Genomic DNA, 17247 nt, shown 5'->3' with positions numbered 1-17247 from the left:
TTTTCTAGTAGTGTCTGAAAAGGTAAATCCTTTCTTGTGTCATGTCCTGAGGCCCATGTTTTAGCTGCTAAAGCAATCATTACTGTGCTTGGAATGGAGCATAAAGCTGCAACGGAGTCTGGTTTTGTTTTGTTTGTGAGAGCTGTTCTGTTTCCTTCCATTCTTCCCCATCAGGCTGCATTATCTGTCTCAGAGTGTCCTGAAGCACTCGTGATTTTCCCTGGTTGTTTCACGCAACTTCTCTCAAAAAAATTAAAAAATGAATTAAAAAAAGGAAAGAAATGGAGCTACAGCTGCATGCTGGGCAAAAGGATTTCTACCTATTATAGATTAGAATTTTCTGAAGTATTGCTTGATTTGTATGGGTCTCAATATGCCTCAAGAATGGAAATGCTTTATAGGTTGGTAAAAAACTGGGATAAAGAATAGTATTGACTTGTACCTCATACTGCCACACTGATTTCAGAGGGACTGAACATTAACAAGAAGTCTCATAATCTTAAAACATATGCATTTGGAAATCAGCAGCATTTCTCTGCTGAGAATAGAAAATTGATTGAATTCCATAACCTAATCTTTATGCTTACTCTTGCCTAAGTTGCAAATGCAGGTGGATGTATATCAGGGTAGAAGAATTCTGACAACCTTTTTGAAGTAAAATCATTCTTTATATTCTGAACTTCTTAGAAGGTCCTCCGCTCATTGACATTTTTTGTTGCATAGGAAATGAAAATTGCAGTTACAATAAGCTGAGCCAACCAGAGGCAGGAAGATAAATAATACATCTAATAAAATGTTAATCTATGTAGATAATGTACTAATATTAACTACAAATAATTCTAATTAAGATTCATATTCTCTCTAACTGTATTTCTTGCAAAGTAAAGAACATGCCTTTTTAAAGCAAAAATCAGTTGCTTGTAGGGAGTAGAAGTAAAGCAGTTCTGATCGTCTTCTGTCTGCTACATGGAAGCCTGTGTGCAATTTTTCTGGTGGTTGGTTTTCCACAGTTTTTTGGAGGAGGCTGTAGAAGGTGGATGAAAAGGCTTTTTAACATTAGGGACATCAGTGGCATCCTTCTTCCAGTTGTCTTTAGCATGAGCTAATAGCTTCAGCTCAGAAACTTCCATCTTTTGAAATAAATTGTATATTGACAGACAGAATCCTAGAAGCCAATACTGCAGTGAGGACATAAGGACCCCCAGAGAGTCTCTGCTGTGCTTCAAAGGCAACATTACCCTGTGTTTACACCATCCTTTGTCAACGTTCTTTAAGCTGTGTGAAAGCCTCCCATATAACTTTTACCCTCTTTGCCATAGTCATCTTTGGGGCATATCTAAGTTCTCATAGCGAGTAGCTAAATTTGGGGTTTCTAAGTTGACTGGCCAACCATCATCCCATTAAAAATCTCCACTATGCTCTGTGCTCCACCCCCATGAGCCAGACCCCAGCCAGTCCCATCAGGCTGTGCCCTCATCACTGTTTGACCAAAGACGTGATGAGGGCAATGCCTGGATGTCTCCCTCGGTTCCTGTGCCAGGAGAGATGGTGCCTTGACACTTTTCCCCTGTGTTTGTGGGCTGGTGAACAGATGAGACTCTTGCCACTGTCATGTGTAACCTTCTGTAAAATGTGGTTTAGAGCGAACAGCTTTGTCTTTCCCCATTTTCTCTTTTAAGCCCATTTTTCAAGGAAGAATAATATTTACATATCTGATTGATAGGTCTTCTGCTAAGGCTGGTGATTGAGGGTAAAACTTTTGAGACAATATTCTTAATTAAATGTCCCGAAATCCTAAAGCATCACTGTCAGAACAGTATTTCAGGGAAATGTATATTTATCATAGCATGCATTTCTGTTAGCCAGGTTGTCACTTGTGCCCTGAAGGCCTAGGAGATGGATGCTTGGGAGCTGCTTTGGACTTCTGGTGTTAAATATCACTTGTCACCACAACAACCATTCCTTTCTGTTGGACACATGCCTGCCTGTAGTGTTTTATTCATTCTTTATTTTCAGAGTTTGTTAGTGTCTTTTATTACAGGTAGGAATAAAAGCTCAATGCAATCTGCTTTCTGTTCTGTGACCATTTTTCCCATGGTATTTATATTCCACTACTAAAATGAAAATACTTAGTAGGGAATATGTCATTCATAAGGGAGACAGAATTACTGTTTGTATGCAATAAGAGCCTGTAATTTACTCTTTTTCAAGAGACAAGAATGACCAGAGACTCTTGTTGCTGCCTAGCTAAATATGAGACTAAATAAAGTGATTTCTTCTTGTTGTTTTTCCATAGATGCCTTACACCCACAGAAAGATTTTTCACATAAGGAAAGCCCCTAAAGTCTACCTGTTTCCCTTAAAACTTAGAAGGGAAGAAAGACTGATTTAATATTCTTTCTGTTTACTGTTTTGGTGGCGCCTGGCTCATGTGCTTCTGCAGCCAGTTCAATTATTTAAGTATGTAGTGCTGTGAATGATCACAGATGCCAAATCCTGAGTGACCTCTGTTCCACAAGATGGAAAAGGGGGAAAAAAAGAGTTTGAGGAAAAGGAGGAAGAAGCACAGATACTTCTGTTTTATGTGCTGATAAGCTACAATATCAATACCAATATTGAACTGAAATACTATATATGGCTACTTGGAGTAAACTGATGAATGGATTAAAGCAGGAGTGTCAAATTCATTTTCATCAGGAGCCACATCAGCCTCGCAATTGCCTTCAAAGGGCTGAATGTAATTTTAGGACTGTATAAATGGAGGAGTGTGAACTGCATAATGATATAAACACAGAACATGAAGATACGCTAAAAAGAAAATAAAAATGTGGTTTGGGGAGAATCTGTTTTTCTAAAAAGAGAATTGGCTCTACAACATGTCTTTATTTCCAGCACCAAAAGATCGGACCATTCCAACACAAGACTGGCAATTCAGATCGAAAAGGATGCAGGTATGGCCTGGGAGTTTGGGTGTTTCGCTTGATTTGCAAAATGTGATGTATTTACATGAGCAAGGCTTTGCCTGGGTTGCTAAAGAAGTGCAAAGGTTTTAAATGAGGTGTGAACAAACCAGAGTATTTTAAGTGTAGCAGAGCACCACTTCATGCCACGTGACTTAATTCTCTTTTCAGTTCCATGTAGCTGATCAGGCAGCTGCTGGGCTGTGCACCCTTTGGTTAATAAGAACACTGCTGGTTGTGTGGAGCATGCAGCACATGTCCTGGCTGGACTTGAAGGTCCATTGGGAAGAGTAAAAGGTTTTGGAAAAAAGCTGCAGATAACAGTGCCTCTGCCACCACATAGTTTGGGCTGATGGGTATCTCCTCTTCCCCAGAGAGAAACCTTTTTGGAGAGGTGGGAGGAGAAATTGGGAATTTGTGGGAGGGGATAAAAGAAAGACACAGGAAATATGGTGGGCTGCTCCTGCAGGTGCTGGTCTGTGAAATGAGCTCCAACCCCTGGGGATATAAAGCACCTTCCTGGGCTGCACTGGGTGGTTCCTGTGAGACTGGGAAGTGAGACATTTTCTGGCAAGCCAGTGGACACAGACAGCGTGTGGCACCTCAGCTGATGCTCTTCTGCGCCTGGCAGGACAGAGCCCTTTCCAGGGGAGACTGATAGCAGAGTTTTGTGCCAAATCCCAGTCCCAGTGGGAAGCCAGGGTTTCATACAGGGGTTTCTTCTGCTTTAGTGTTCTGCAGCTCATTTTATTTTACCACTGAGGTGTTAGGGATTGTATTGTGGAGGCATATGTTTACATTTTAATTATTCTTGTTATATTTATATCTGCCTGTCTTTTTATCCTTATTCATTACATGAGTAGCATGAACAAATACACATCTTTTAGCAGAAATGGGTATAATCCAGAGCATCCAAGAAAGCAAGCATGGTGTTAGCAATTTGAGGCTTATATAGTGCTCTTTTATTATTTATCAGTTCAAGGCAGATAGTTAAGATGTTTCCCAAGGCCATTCTGTCATCTGTTAGCAGTAACCTTTAGCATTATTATATATGCTAATAAGCTAATTATGTTTTAAAACCCATAGCTCAAGCAAAGCATTCTTTTTGTGTGTGTGCTTTAAAGATTCATTTTATGACTCATTTAGATTTTGACTGTCTGAATATGCTTCAGAAGGTCTATAGTTGATTTTGTCTGTATCTGTATATGCACCTGCATGTGCATGTGTACCAGGGCTGGATGTATAATGGCCACGGTGACGAAAAGATGTGTAGTAGCACACCCACTTTTCCTTTTGCATTGAGGAGCAATTTGTAGGGAAAGCTACAGCCTGTCATACTCTGATTTGCTCTCCATGTTAGATCTGCTCCCAGATATGCACATACATAAATATGCAAGTGTACCTGATATGCTCTCGTGTATACAAATATACCTCCAAGATGTTGTTTTGTACATGTACATCTATTCATGCACCAGCATTTAAAAAGTATTGAAGGTGCGACACTGATGTAATACAGAAAATAAAAGCAGGTCTCATGTCAAGTGCATATATTATGTAAAAGAGTACAAGCACAAGACAACACTGCATTGGATTATGTGACACTGTTAGCATTTATGAAAGATTCATTTCCTTTCACAGATCACCATCATAAACTGCTAATTTTAATCCAGTTAAATGCCATAGATCTTTATGAGATGAGACCTTTACACTGTAATGAGTGTTACCCACCTGGACAGTGTTTCCAATTGATGTGTAACTGGACAGCTGATGCTATTTTTAAAGAAGTCATAGCAGTTCTACTGGTGAATGGACCTTGTTTCATTCTTTCTCAATACTCTAAATGTACTCTTTAAAAATATCTGTCCTCATATTAAGTACCCACAGATACTTTAGGGACAAAGCCTTGAAAAATTCCTGGAGGGCTAAAAGAAATAAATCATAACTAAATTACTGGAAGCTATAGGACCAAATTCTTTAAAAATCCTAACAATAATATTCAGATTTAAGTTTGTGTACTGAAATAATAATGATTTCTGGTTTCTTATTGCTCTTAAGAACAATATGTAGACCTTAGCTTATCATTGCAGAGGAACCAAAAAACTCCTGTTGTAATAAAACATGAAGGAGTTTTGGTGATTTGGGTAGTCTGAACTATGTATGTTATCACTAACTTGATGCTTTATTTGTAATATTGTTAATATTAAACAGAAGTTTCAGACCTGATTCTCTGAACACCTGAAAACTACCTAGAAAATGCAGTGTGTATAAAGTATCAAGAAGTTACTATCTAGTTAGAGGAAGAGGTTTTATGCAGGAATAAAAAATAGCATAGGCTTTTATGCAGAATGGCTTAGTGTAGTAATAATTTTATGTTTTTACAAATGTGTGCTGCTCTGGTTGTAGGAAATGATGACAATAATCTCAACTCCATTTTTTATGAGCATTTGACAAGATCTCTACAGGAGTCGCTTTGTGGAGATTTGATTCTGGGCCGCTGGGGAAACTACAACACAGGAGACTGTTTTATTCTGGCATCGGATTATTTAAATGCCTTTGTGCATTTGATCGAAATTGGAAATGGTCTGGTCACCTTTCAGCTCAGAGGGCTGGAATTTCGAGGTAAGGATCCCTGATAATTTAAGTAATAACAAACCAGCAACAAAATCTGTCTGGCTTTCTTAATGTATCACAACTCTATAGTATGCTATAGAATTTGAGAACTTTTCCCTCTTTCTTATTACAGATATTTTTCTGTCTGTCTAAAGGCTCTGTACTTCTTTATATCATTATGTGAATGACAATGTTCTGAAACCTGTATGTTTAGAAATTTGGAGTCATGTTCTGGAGTATCGTAAAACTTTCAGAAAGAAGGCCTATTGAGTTATTTGCTTGGTTCACAGATCTTTTAGGTTATGCTTAGTTTATGTTTTCAGATTATTTTTTCCCAGTACAGCTATGAAAACCGAAGTGGTTCTTAAAATTGTTCAACCCTCAAAACTGGTCTTTGAAAAAATGCCAAATATCATAAGACTCCCTCCATGGAAAATATCCTGTGTTGGATCATGCAAGATGCCAGTGTTGAGATGGTCTGTGTCACAGTAGAATAGGAGAGGAGAAGCAAGTGGGTCAGGTCTTCATATTTCTCTTACTTAGGAAGGGCAGACTTCATCTGAGGAAGGGACCTCTCTTTCTTCTTGTTCAGTGTATTCCCCTGTCAGGACACGTCTCTTCAGGGAACAGCAGTTGCATCCCTTTCCTCGGTAGTGTGGCTTCTGTAAGGCCAGTTGCTCGTAGTGTCTTTTTGTCTGTTGTTGTCTCTAGGAAGAAAATTGAAAGTAAAACTGCAAGATCTCTAAACAGCTTTTAAATTTTGCTCATACTACCCATGTTGGCTGCCTGTGTTTGTTGTTTGGGTTTGTAACCTTTCAAAGATCCCACTTTGCAATTGCAAGTGATAGGAGTTTTGAAATCCCAGAACAGCTTCCCAGGCTCAAGCCTGGGAACATCTAATGGGCAATGTGTAGAAGAGCATATATTCAAGGCAACTTTTCAACAAGGTTGAGTATGAGAAAATAGGAGACAGACTGGCTTGTTGAACATATTTAGGTGTTGGAGGATTAGACGAGGAAATAATGTGTAGGCTCAAGTCTTGACTGTCACAGACTCCCTGTGGGATGTTGACCAGGTTGTGGTCAATGCTTGATGTTCACTTTTCTGCCTGTGTGGTGGGGGTGAAGATAACACTCTGGTATCTTAAGAAAAGTTATGTAGAAAACAGCAAATACCTGAAACACCTTAGTATTGTAGTACCTGAAGAGATACCTATTCAGTACAAAGGCAAATTGTAAGAAAAAGCAACTGGGAGGAAAGGAAGAGAAAGAATTTGTTTATCAGCCTTGTAATTTCTTGTTGTTCTTGATGATGTGTGTGTGATTCTGTGACTTTCTTCAACTTCAAAGACATTGCAAGGATTATCTTCTCCTTGTATGTCCCTAAGGTAAGCAGTGGTGCTGCTATGTCAGAGATAAGTACTGATGTTAAGTACCCTATAGAGTTCACAGGTGGAAGACTTCTTTTTGGGTAGATTTGGAATTTGCTATTGCTTCTTTAAAATCCAGGCTAGAAAAGTGCAGATTTATGTTGTTCTGCAAGAACAGTACTGCTGTTTTCACAGGCTGGTAAATCTCTTAGATAATTGCCTTTTGTTTATGTTGGGTTTTTTTAAAGACAGTTTTAGTCGTCCTGTCAATTTTGGTTCCTCTTAAGTTGCTCACATTTAGAATTTTTTAATGGAAACTCTGTGAAATCAAAAAAAGAGTTCATTAATTTCTGCAGATCTGGAAAGTGACTTCTGGGGGGATTTACGTATGTTAGAGACATATCTTGGACAATGTTGACATTTTGTTCAGATTTGTTAGGGTTTTTTAGTAAACAGAGCCGTGTACATTTTCATGAGCTTGCATTCTAATTTCAGAAAATTATCTTTGCTGATCATCCTTTTGTGTTAAAATAGTTCCCTGTAGGGTTTGAAACAAACAGAAGAAATCTCACTTTTATGCTTAAATTACATGAGTTTTGTGAGTGGGTTTTTTTTTTTCCTGTATGTAGTTGCCACCTGCTGCTGGGTCCCTCTGCATCATCACCATCCCCAGGCAGTTCAAGAAAAGTAAATCTTGGAAGCAGAGATGAAAAAATGTGAGGGTCCTCAAGCCACGTGCTAGCTGGAAAAAAAGATGAGGGCCCTAGCCGACAGGCTTAATGAACTGGAAATTGAATAATTTTGTTGCAAAGTGGTTTGGGAAGACTTTGTTTTGACTTTGAGCCAGGATGGTTCGTTACCAGGCAAGTGCCATTTTATATTTGGATCTGAGAGCAAAGCTCAAAAATTGCAGCGTGCCACCTGTCAAGGCATCTCTGTATTCCCTAAAATCATAGTTTAAGTAACTAAATGGGTCTGAAAAGTGACCTTTCCATGCAGACTCCCTAATGCTGTTCAGTGTTAGTGCTGTAGCTGTTTCACTTTGTGAATAGATTTAATGTGTCTGCTGGATCACAGAATCACAGAATGTTAGGGATTGGAAGGGACCCTGAAAGATCATCTAGTCCAATCCCCCTGCCAGAGCAGGAACACCTAGATGAGGTTACACAGGAAGGCATCCAGGCAGGTTTTGAATGTCTCCACAGTAGGAGACTCCACAACCTCCCTGGGCAGCCTGTTCCAGTGCTCTGTCACCCTCACTGAGAAGTTTCTTCTTAAATTTAAGTGGAATCTCTTGTGTTCCAGTTTGAACACATTATCCCTTGTCCAATCATTGGTTGTCACCGAGAAGAGCCTGGCTCCATCCTCGTGACACTCACTCTTTATATATCTGTAAACATGGATGCAACAGGCCTATAAATTCAGTTGGGGCCGAGCCTCGCAGCATCGCATGTGTTTCATGATTTGCCATTGAGAGCCAGCTGAGGCTGAGCCAAAACTCTTCCTTGGAAGGTTTTCTTTGCTCCTTCCTCTGCGTGGGATCGTGGCCTGCAGGGGCAGGAAAATGGAGCTGGCTTCCCCCGGGCAGCACCAGGAGCCTTCCCCAGCACGGAATAGGCACGTTCTTCCCCATTTCCAGTCTTGGAAATGACAGATGTGGGGTACAACTGAATATGGTAGGATTTCTTTCTGCACAAGTGGCAAGAGTGTATGGAGCTGCCCTGGAAGAATCTGGTGGTTTAAGAAGTCAACAGGCAGTTGTTAAGCACTGGGCTCGTTTCCTCTTCTTTGGGCCTCTTACATTCCTATTTTTAGTTGTCTACACGTGCTGTTTTTCACACAGGACCCACAAGAAAGAAAAAAGGGGCTAGAGGAGGAACTTGAAATCTATTATTTTTGAGTTTTGTCTGGTTTACTTCAGTTTCAAATAAGTAATTTTAATTGAGGGCCCTAAAAATCTGTTGCTCCCTAAATAAGAAATCTTTGTTTGCTTTGGAAATGAGGGAATCACAAGAGTGTTCTCTGTGACTCTTTTCTGTTTGAGTAAACCAAAAGCAATATCTGGAGCTCTGGATTTTCCTACGGGTGTTTCTCCATGTGGTAGCTGAGAAGCTGTGCTGGCAATAGTGCCACAGCACTGCTCAAAGAAGAGGTCAGAAAGGCTTCTGAAGTGTAGTGGGGACAGGAGGCACTGCCTCCGCAGTTTGCAGTCCACCCTAATTGAGAGTTGGCATTATAAATGACTGATCCAGATGCCTTTGGGTAATAAAAGCATTTGGCACAGCTTTTAAACGAAAAAGAAAAACCAACCCTAACAAACAAAACCCTGCAAGCAGAGTAGGAAGATACAGACTGAGCAGACTGAAAGAAGAGAGTCAGCAAGGCTGAGATTCCTCTCATCCATCTTTAGTCCTGTTCAAACTAAGCACCTTGTTGAATTAGTTCTTCACACTCACTTTCTACAAACAGAGGGAGGATGTGCCTCCATCTTGTCGTTTGTCCTGTGTGTAAAGCAGAGAGGAGCCTCAATACCTTCAGGTATTGAGAGGAGATGCCCAGCTCCTCCTTGACCGAAAATGAAGAGAGAGTAGTACTGAGCTCAGGCTGGGTGAAAACTTCCAGGTAGCTGCACATTGGTGTGGGGGAATCATGTCCTTTGGTAACGTAACTCTGTTGTCTGTGTTAGACCACAGCAGTATGCTAAAAGCAGCCTGCCAGAAGAAATACATAATGCATTTTTTAATTTGGTGAAAACCCATGATCAGGGAACAAACAGCAAGAATGTCAAAATACCCAGCTGCTCTGAGTTCTCTGTAGAAGAAGGAAAACTTAAAATATTTTCCTGTTCACTCTGTGTCTCTACAAAATGTCTTTTGGAGAATATCCAGTTTGGTGTTACATGTGCAGAAATTACTTACAGATGCTGATGCTGAAAACTTGAGGAGCTGTTTTCTAACTCACGGCCAGTTGTCTTCGGTCATGTAATTAAGTTCTAAATCTCTGCTGTGATTTTTTTGCTACTGCATGTTGCACATGCAATATTCACACTTCACTTGGAACTTCATTAGATGAATCAAGGACACAAGCACACAGCAGACACGTAATTGTACGTAGTGTAAGGCAGCTGTGACAGTGGGATGAGATCGCCTGTGGGGCTTTCTCTATGTTAGCTAGCTTTTTTCCCACGCAAATTAATGCATGAACGTAACCAGTTTATGGTATAAGCTTTAGGCACACTAATGATTTCTAAGAAATAAAGACAATTACTCATTACTGCAGTGTATGTGGACACTGTATAGTTTTATTACAGTAGCAAGTATATTACCAGTGTAAGGAATATTTACTGGTGTTTGATTTTTTGTGTCTGAAGACTCTGTAGCACTACCAAGAATCATTCTTTATTTAAAGAGTGGTTGCAACTTTAACTTTTTGGTTTTAGAAATCACTTCTTGCTATTAGCAAATAATGGTTCCCACCTTCCTGTCTTTCCTGAGACCACACTTGAAGTATATTCAATGTATGCACCAGACCATCAAAAGGTACTGATAAATTACAAGGACTTGAGAGAAAAGCAGCCATTTTTAACACATCTCTTCAGAGAGAAGGTTAAAAACCAAAAAGTACATTGTGGGAAAGAAATAGGCCAAAAGATGCAGTGCTCAGAAATATTAGAGACATGAACAGAAAGGATGCAAAGAGGTTTATTTAATCTTGATTATTTAATTGGGAAGAATGGCATGAAAAGGAAGAGGATAGTTTACGTTAAAAGCAGGAAATCTGCAGTGTACAACCCTGTCTAGATGGACAATGATGCCCCAACAGTGGAAGCCATCTATGAATTCCAAATAAACTTAGAATAGTTTCTGTAACACAGACTAGAATAAATATCTGATGTCTTTTTTTCCCTTTCTTCCCTTCCACAATTTTATATGTATATATGGGTGCACTGGCGAAGACTTCTGGAAGCAAGGAAAAATGTTAGATGTACTGCAACCTTTTTATTGAGAAAATGTCGTTGCCAGAAACAAAATATTATGTCTTGCATTGCACTCCAAAAGAGGTGACATGAGAGGTTTTCGTGGTATATGGTAGCTCAAGTTTAACAACCAGCATCCTTAGAGATTGCTTTCTACCACCTGGGCTTCTACAATGTGTCTCTGTGGACCAAGAAAAGTGAAGGTGTCTGAGGAGAGGGGATGCCTGTTGTTACAGCAACTGGTCTGGTTAGAAAACCAGGCTTTTTTTCAGGCATACAAGCACCGAAAGCAGCTGAAAACTAAACCACAGTTTTATAACTAACAGCTTTGATGTTTGAGGAATTGATATTGGCTTTTAAGTCCTGAGATTTTTTTTTTTTTTAAACAACCTGAGACTATCAGAGCCTATTTCTGTTCTTAATCCAAATCTCACAAGGAAAAGAGCAGGAAGGAGCCAAAAGAGTTGCAGGGTTCCAAAATGTGTCTGTTTGTGTGGTTCATGAGTTTACATTTAGGAGCTCAGTTCACTCCTTTTTTAAGCATTTGGTTTTCTGTGTTTCTAGAGCTATATCTGATGCTTGTTTCAGGAGAGGACATCCTTTCAATGGCTGTAAACTTTGCTCTGTGTGCTTCTGGGTGACTTCTTGTTGCTCATTAAGCTGCTATCTTGAGCAGAAATGTGTCATGTCAGAAGGAGCCTTATCCATTAGAATTTGGGAATACTCAGATTTGCAGCAGAGCTTGGTGGAGCAGAGCCAGATATTTGTACTGTAATGCCTTTATTTGTAAAATATTAATGTGCATGATTTTGCCAAAGAAGTGGTGAGCAACCAGGCGCTTTTGTGGAGTTGGTGGTGAAGAGGCCCCTGCATGACCTACAAAAGAAGTTACCCTGGGCTTCAGTCCATCCTTGTAACTCGCATCTCCATATCCAGCTCCATCTCTCAGACTTACCACCTAGTTAAATCCCTTAGCCCAAGACTGGTGGTTGGGGCCACAGAATTTTAAGCTTGAAGTGCATAGTGCAGGAGATTGATTTGTGATCTTCTAAACTGGTCTGCAGGGTGGGGTTAGGGCATGAGCCCTGTGAGCCCTTTCCATTTACCTTTGCACCCTAGTTGCCTATTACATGTCAGCAATCCTTAATGCTCAAGCTATTGCTACATTCAGCCACAACAATTAGTCCCCATTCTGGATGTTTTGTTAAACTGAAGCATTTTATGGAAATTAAAACTGCTTCTGGAAGTATGTGGTGGTGCTACAGGATTTTCTTTCTGAACCTTCAGAACAGAAAAATGCTTTTCATTCAGTGAGTTTTCAAAATTAAATTCAAAAGCACACTTTGATTTCAGCCTTAAATTCTAGAAGGGTGGTTGATCATTAATTTAGGTGTATTTTATGTATCCTCTTGAAGTGAGATTACAGTCTTTAGTTTCAATTTCCTTATTTCCATTTAGGTCAGGTATATCTGACAGGGCACAAGTCAGTCCTCAAATCCTGGTGCGTCAGCAAAATAGAGCTCCAGGTTCTAACCCCAGTTTTCTCCTGAGCTCACGTAGATTGACCTTGCTTTGTTCAGCTGGCACACGTTTTTGCATTGATGGATTTTTGGCAGCTATCCAGTGTTAGATATCTTACAAATGAATTGGTCTCATCCGTACTAGCAAGGGTCACAGTGAATGACTAAGCTTGAGTGAAGGGTGAGAGCTTATTTTCTTTCTGCTGCAGAAAGAAATGTAAAAAAAAATAATGTTTTCCCTCAGATTTTAAAATGACTAATTACCAGTGAAAACACTTTCCTGTATTTTAATATTTAATGATACTACACATAATTATATTGCCGAACTGAAGTGCACGCTCTGCTCCTTACTCTTTGGTTTTATGAATAATTTTCTGAGTTGCTTGAACTTGATAATTTTTTGAGAAGCGATATACAAATTGTCATTTTAGTCATCGATGTATAACATAGACACAAAAGTTTAAGGTTGCCCTTCTGTACAAAGATGCACACAAATGCTTAACTTCATTTACTGTGATTTGTCCCTTTTGGTTCAATGCATTAAGCTGAGCACATGGTCTTGGTCTTTGCAGTACCAGTGTCTACAGTAATGAACCAAAAAGGGTCGATGTAGGCACTGGTGAAATGAAATTTGTCAGTAACATGCAAATCTGTAGCATTGAAGTCCAGCCAGTGCATTATGGGTTAAAGAAAGACTCAGTTAAAGATGAGAGAAAATCATTGACAGTCTTTCTAGAGCTGATTGCAAGAACTGGGGGAGAACCAACATGTACTTGAGTATCAACCCTGCATTTTGTGTGTGCAGACCTGAGTCCTTCTACAGATGTCATTTGCAAATACTAATCACTAGCGTGATGATGGGAATAGGGATTTGGTGTTTTGTCAGAGCACTGGCCATGGCTCAGATAACTTATCAGGGATACCCCAGAGGCTTTGCAAACAATCAAGACACCAAATCCCCAGGGTGATAGCAGCAAAGTCCATCAAACAGCTTTTGTTAAGCAAGTGCGTGTTTGCCAGATATTGTCAGAGAACAGCCCTGATTTCGTTCTTTAGAATAAATCTGCACAATTACCACATGAACTCCTTTGGTTGGTTCCCAGAGCTTTTGTAATAACATGATACCAGTTAGAATGTCTTGCCCTCCCCAAGTTCAATGCTGATTGTGTTCACTGTCATATAATTTCAACTTTAGTTGATTAAAATTACCTAGCAAAGATGACTTGGAGACATTTTTACCTGTCAGATTAGCTGAGAATGCAAATAATTGTTCTGGCATCTTGTTCTTCTGTTTGTTATGCATGCAATGACAGCTTCCCTCAGACACTGAAGGTCTCTTGAATTCACCTATTATTTGATTTGCCAGCCTGTTTAGTCACATATTTTACAAAAAATATGGCTTAAGAAAACTAGTGATTGGAGGGAATCTAGCAATAATATTTTGTATTTATTAATAGAGATAATACAGAAAGCACAAAGAAACAGCCAGCATCCCATAGGAATGAAATGTGATATTTCCATAGCAAAAGAAAAAAAATGTTTAGGAACAGAATTACATAGACTGATTAAAGCTATCTTTTATTCCTTTACTTGTAAGGAGATCACTAGCAGTTGTTTATTATGCTTGTATTTTTCATGGCTTATGAACAATGGGCAATACTTACTTTAGCACCTGGGATGAAGATGTGTCTTCTCTTAAATTCAGTTTAATACTGAGAGATATCAAACCTTTCAAAATAAATGTAACAGCAATAGTAACAGCACCAGCCATGGTGTAGTTATTTTACTCTTTTCAAGCTATCTACACAGGAATACGCCTTTCTCTACTTCAGTTTGAGTATGATGTCTTCTGACTTGACTTCAGAGAAGCATCCACTGACCCAGAGCAGTTGCTGCTTTTTTGCTGTTGAGCAATAAGTGTTAATTCATGTAGAAATCTGTGAAATATGAAGCAGAAGCAGTCCAGTTCATGTCCAGTCCAACTGGAAATGTCAGCTTGATAGGTCCATGTTTAGTAATTTGTGGCAGTCTTGAAAGAAAAGATGTTTATATTTGGATTACTTGGAGACATTTAATAATTTGTCATATTGTATGTCCCTGAGGTCCAAGGAGGAAAACTTCAGTGCATGAACAGCATTGGGTACAGAATGTAAGTTTTCACTTACAGAAAACTGAATGGAGAACACTAGAATAGATTGGATCTTTTTTCCCCTTATCTCTTAGGGCTACAATCCCATTTTTTTCCTCACACATTTCTTCCTTCAGATCTTTCTATTAATCTTTTTTCTTGTATGTTTTTGCGTGCTGGATACATTTTAGAAGATGTACAGGGGGAAAAAAAAAGAGATGGTGATAACCAATATTTTAACATACTTGGTTCTACTTTGAAGGGCTTTTCTTAGTGTTGAGAGATGAATAATCTGGGTGCTCTTTCTATTGGTACAAGCTAAAGGCCCTCAGGTTGTTGCCCAGACAGTTGTGATGGAACTGGGATGGTCAGTCGAGGGCACAGTGATGGCCATGACACTCCACAGAAAGGCCTTTGGGATGCTGCCTTTCTCCAGGCTCTCTCTCAGGGTGTGGGCGAACTGGGGGGAGACTGGAGCTGACGCTGTATTCTTTCCCAGTCCATGTTCAGATGACGAACGTAGCCAACTTCTCGCATCTACAGTGCCCCAAGGGAACAGGTCTGTTGGTCCTGGCGAGGGATTTCACTGCCAGATTGCAGTGTGGTCTCTGTCTTCCTCTCCTCTTGAGCCCATCTGGCAGCTGGTGAAGCCGGCTCTCTCCTGAGGGGACACTCAACCACAGGCTGGAGGCCCATGCGAGACATATGTGTAACTTGCATCAGAGGAGGTGGCCTTGGAAGACAGTTCATGTACAAATTCAGTGGAGAGTAAGTTCAGCAACAGCCCACAGAGGGGAAATTTTTAAAGGAGCCATGCATCAAGAATGTATTTTGAGAACAGTGCTGGGGGAGCACATGGATGTCCACCTTGGTTTTGATTTGTTGTGCCCTACGTGGTGCAGAAACCACATTTTCATAGATTGCAAAATCCCAAGTGACTCAGCTTGACCTTCTACTGAGCACAGCACAGGCCAGAAATGCAGAATCTGCAGAGCAGATATATTGTTGTTTCTGCTCTTGCCTCATGACTTCTTTTTGAGTTAACATGTCTTTTTCAGGAAAATTTACTCTATTCTAATCTAAAGCCTGTATAATAGGCTACTTAGAAAGCTGTTCAGTCCTCATGATGTACTGCACTAGTGCTAGTCACTGGAGATGTTTGATCTGGAGTAGCTTTTACTCCAGTGGGAGAGAGAATAGCCCATCGGATGTTATTTTTGGAACTTGCTTTCTGAGATAGTTTGCTAAAACCCAGATTTTGTAAGTGCTTTGACATGCTGTAAAATCTTTGTTTGCATCATGTGTGTTATTTGAAGAAGCAGACTGAGACTGGATCAATTTGCTTAATGTGCCTGATGGAGTGAGACTCTTCAGTGTTGCTTCCTGTGAGTTTTTATTAAGGCAGAAGCTGTGGCCTATAGTTTATCTCAGCTCAGAACCAAATGTCTAGAACGTTAGATCACGCCCTTTTGGCTTTTATAGGTGATAGTAAATAAATAACATGCAGCTCTTTGTTTGCTACTGCGCATGGATCAATTGGCACATCTAATTTGCTGCCATAGCTCTTTCTGTTAGATTTTTGCTGTGTATGTAGAGCCTTCAATCATCCTTTTTCAGCTTGGAAGAAGCCCTTTGTTTCCTCCTCCTCCCCCCATAACTGGCAGCATACTCTCTTTTTCTCACTGCCAAGGGACATATTGCCAGCAGAGAGAAGTGGAAGCTATAACAGAAGGAGATGAAGACAATGAAGGCTGCTGCTGTTGTAAGCCCGGGCACTTGCCTCACTTGTTATCGTGTAATGCAGCCTTTAACCTGCGATGGCTGACCTGGGAAATAACCCGCACCCAGTACATCCTGGAAGGGTACAACATCATTGATAACAACGCTGCAACGATGCTGCAAGTGTTCGACCTGCGGAGAATACTTATCCGATACTATATAAAGGTAAACTCTTTGGTAAAGTGGACTATATTCCTAGACAGCTTTGTCGAAAAGAATGAATGTTGGCTGTGTATTAGAAATAGCGTTTGAAGTTTTTTGCTTTATATGTATTCATTTGCACTACCGGCACTCAGATTGATTTGATGTTAGGTAGGGATAATTAATTCATATCTCCCTTTGCTACATTTGATTCTGACCACTTACATTTACAGTTAGTACAGAAAATTGCTGGCTTGGTTAAGCAGAAATCAAGAAGGTGAGTCCACATCCTCTAGCCCTGGAGTCAGAGGAAGCATTCTTACAAAGCAAAACTTCACTGACAGTTTGTTATTTCTTCTTGACTTGGCCTTCCACTGTTTTTTTTCTGGCGAAAACACAGATCAACAAGCATGAAGTTCTTGGGAAATCTCTGAAGAGCTGTTTCTCAAATATACTTTTTTATTAGTGCAAACTCCCTCCTTACCTGATGTTTTACATATATACTACAACACATTTGAACTTGTTTAATTCCATTGATTACACAGCAATTCATTTACATCACTTCTGTATTTGCACTGTTATTAAGATCATAATGACCACACAGATATTAATTTGTCAAAACAATTGAACCACATAGTCTAGCAAGACACCTTCATCTTCTGCCAAAGCCATTCCAGTCCAGCAAATGAAGAAATCGCTGGGCTTTATTGTCTTCTGCTGAAGCAACAAGAACCAAATGCTCCCTCCTGTGCCATTGGTACAGC

The 17247-nt window shown here is 39.9% G+C and overlaps 1 protein-coding gene across 1 annotated transcript in view; it reads left to right on the top strand.

The window, feature by feature from the left end:
• The window catches only part of PCNX2 (pecanex 2), a gene marked incomplete at its 3' end in the record, with an annotated part of 150331 nt that overhangs the window by 109238 nt on the left and 23846 nt on the right, over positions 1 to 17247 (top strand). Inside the window, exons 24-26 of the mRNA XM_080342527.1 lie at positions 2893 to 2951; positions 5364 to 5579; positions 16254 to 16507. Coding sequence (XP_080198653.1) covers positions 2893 to 2951; positions 5364 to 5579; positions 16254 to 16507 — 529 coding nt within the window. The remainder of the gene's footprint in view (positions 1 to 2892; positions 2952 to 5363; positions 5580 to 16253; positions 16508 to 17247) is intronic.

This window comes from Nesoenas mayeri (assembly GCF_963082525.1).
Source record: "Nesoenas mayeri genome assembly, chromosome: 3".
Classification (NCBI taxonomy): domain Eukaryota; kingdom Metazoa; phylum Chordata; class Aves; order Columbiformes; family Columbidae; genus Nesoenas; species Nesoenas mayeri.
Note: the sequence above shows the minus strand (reverse complement) of the source record. Positions and strands in the feature narration are given on the sequence as shown.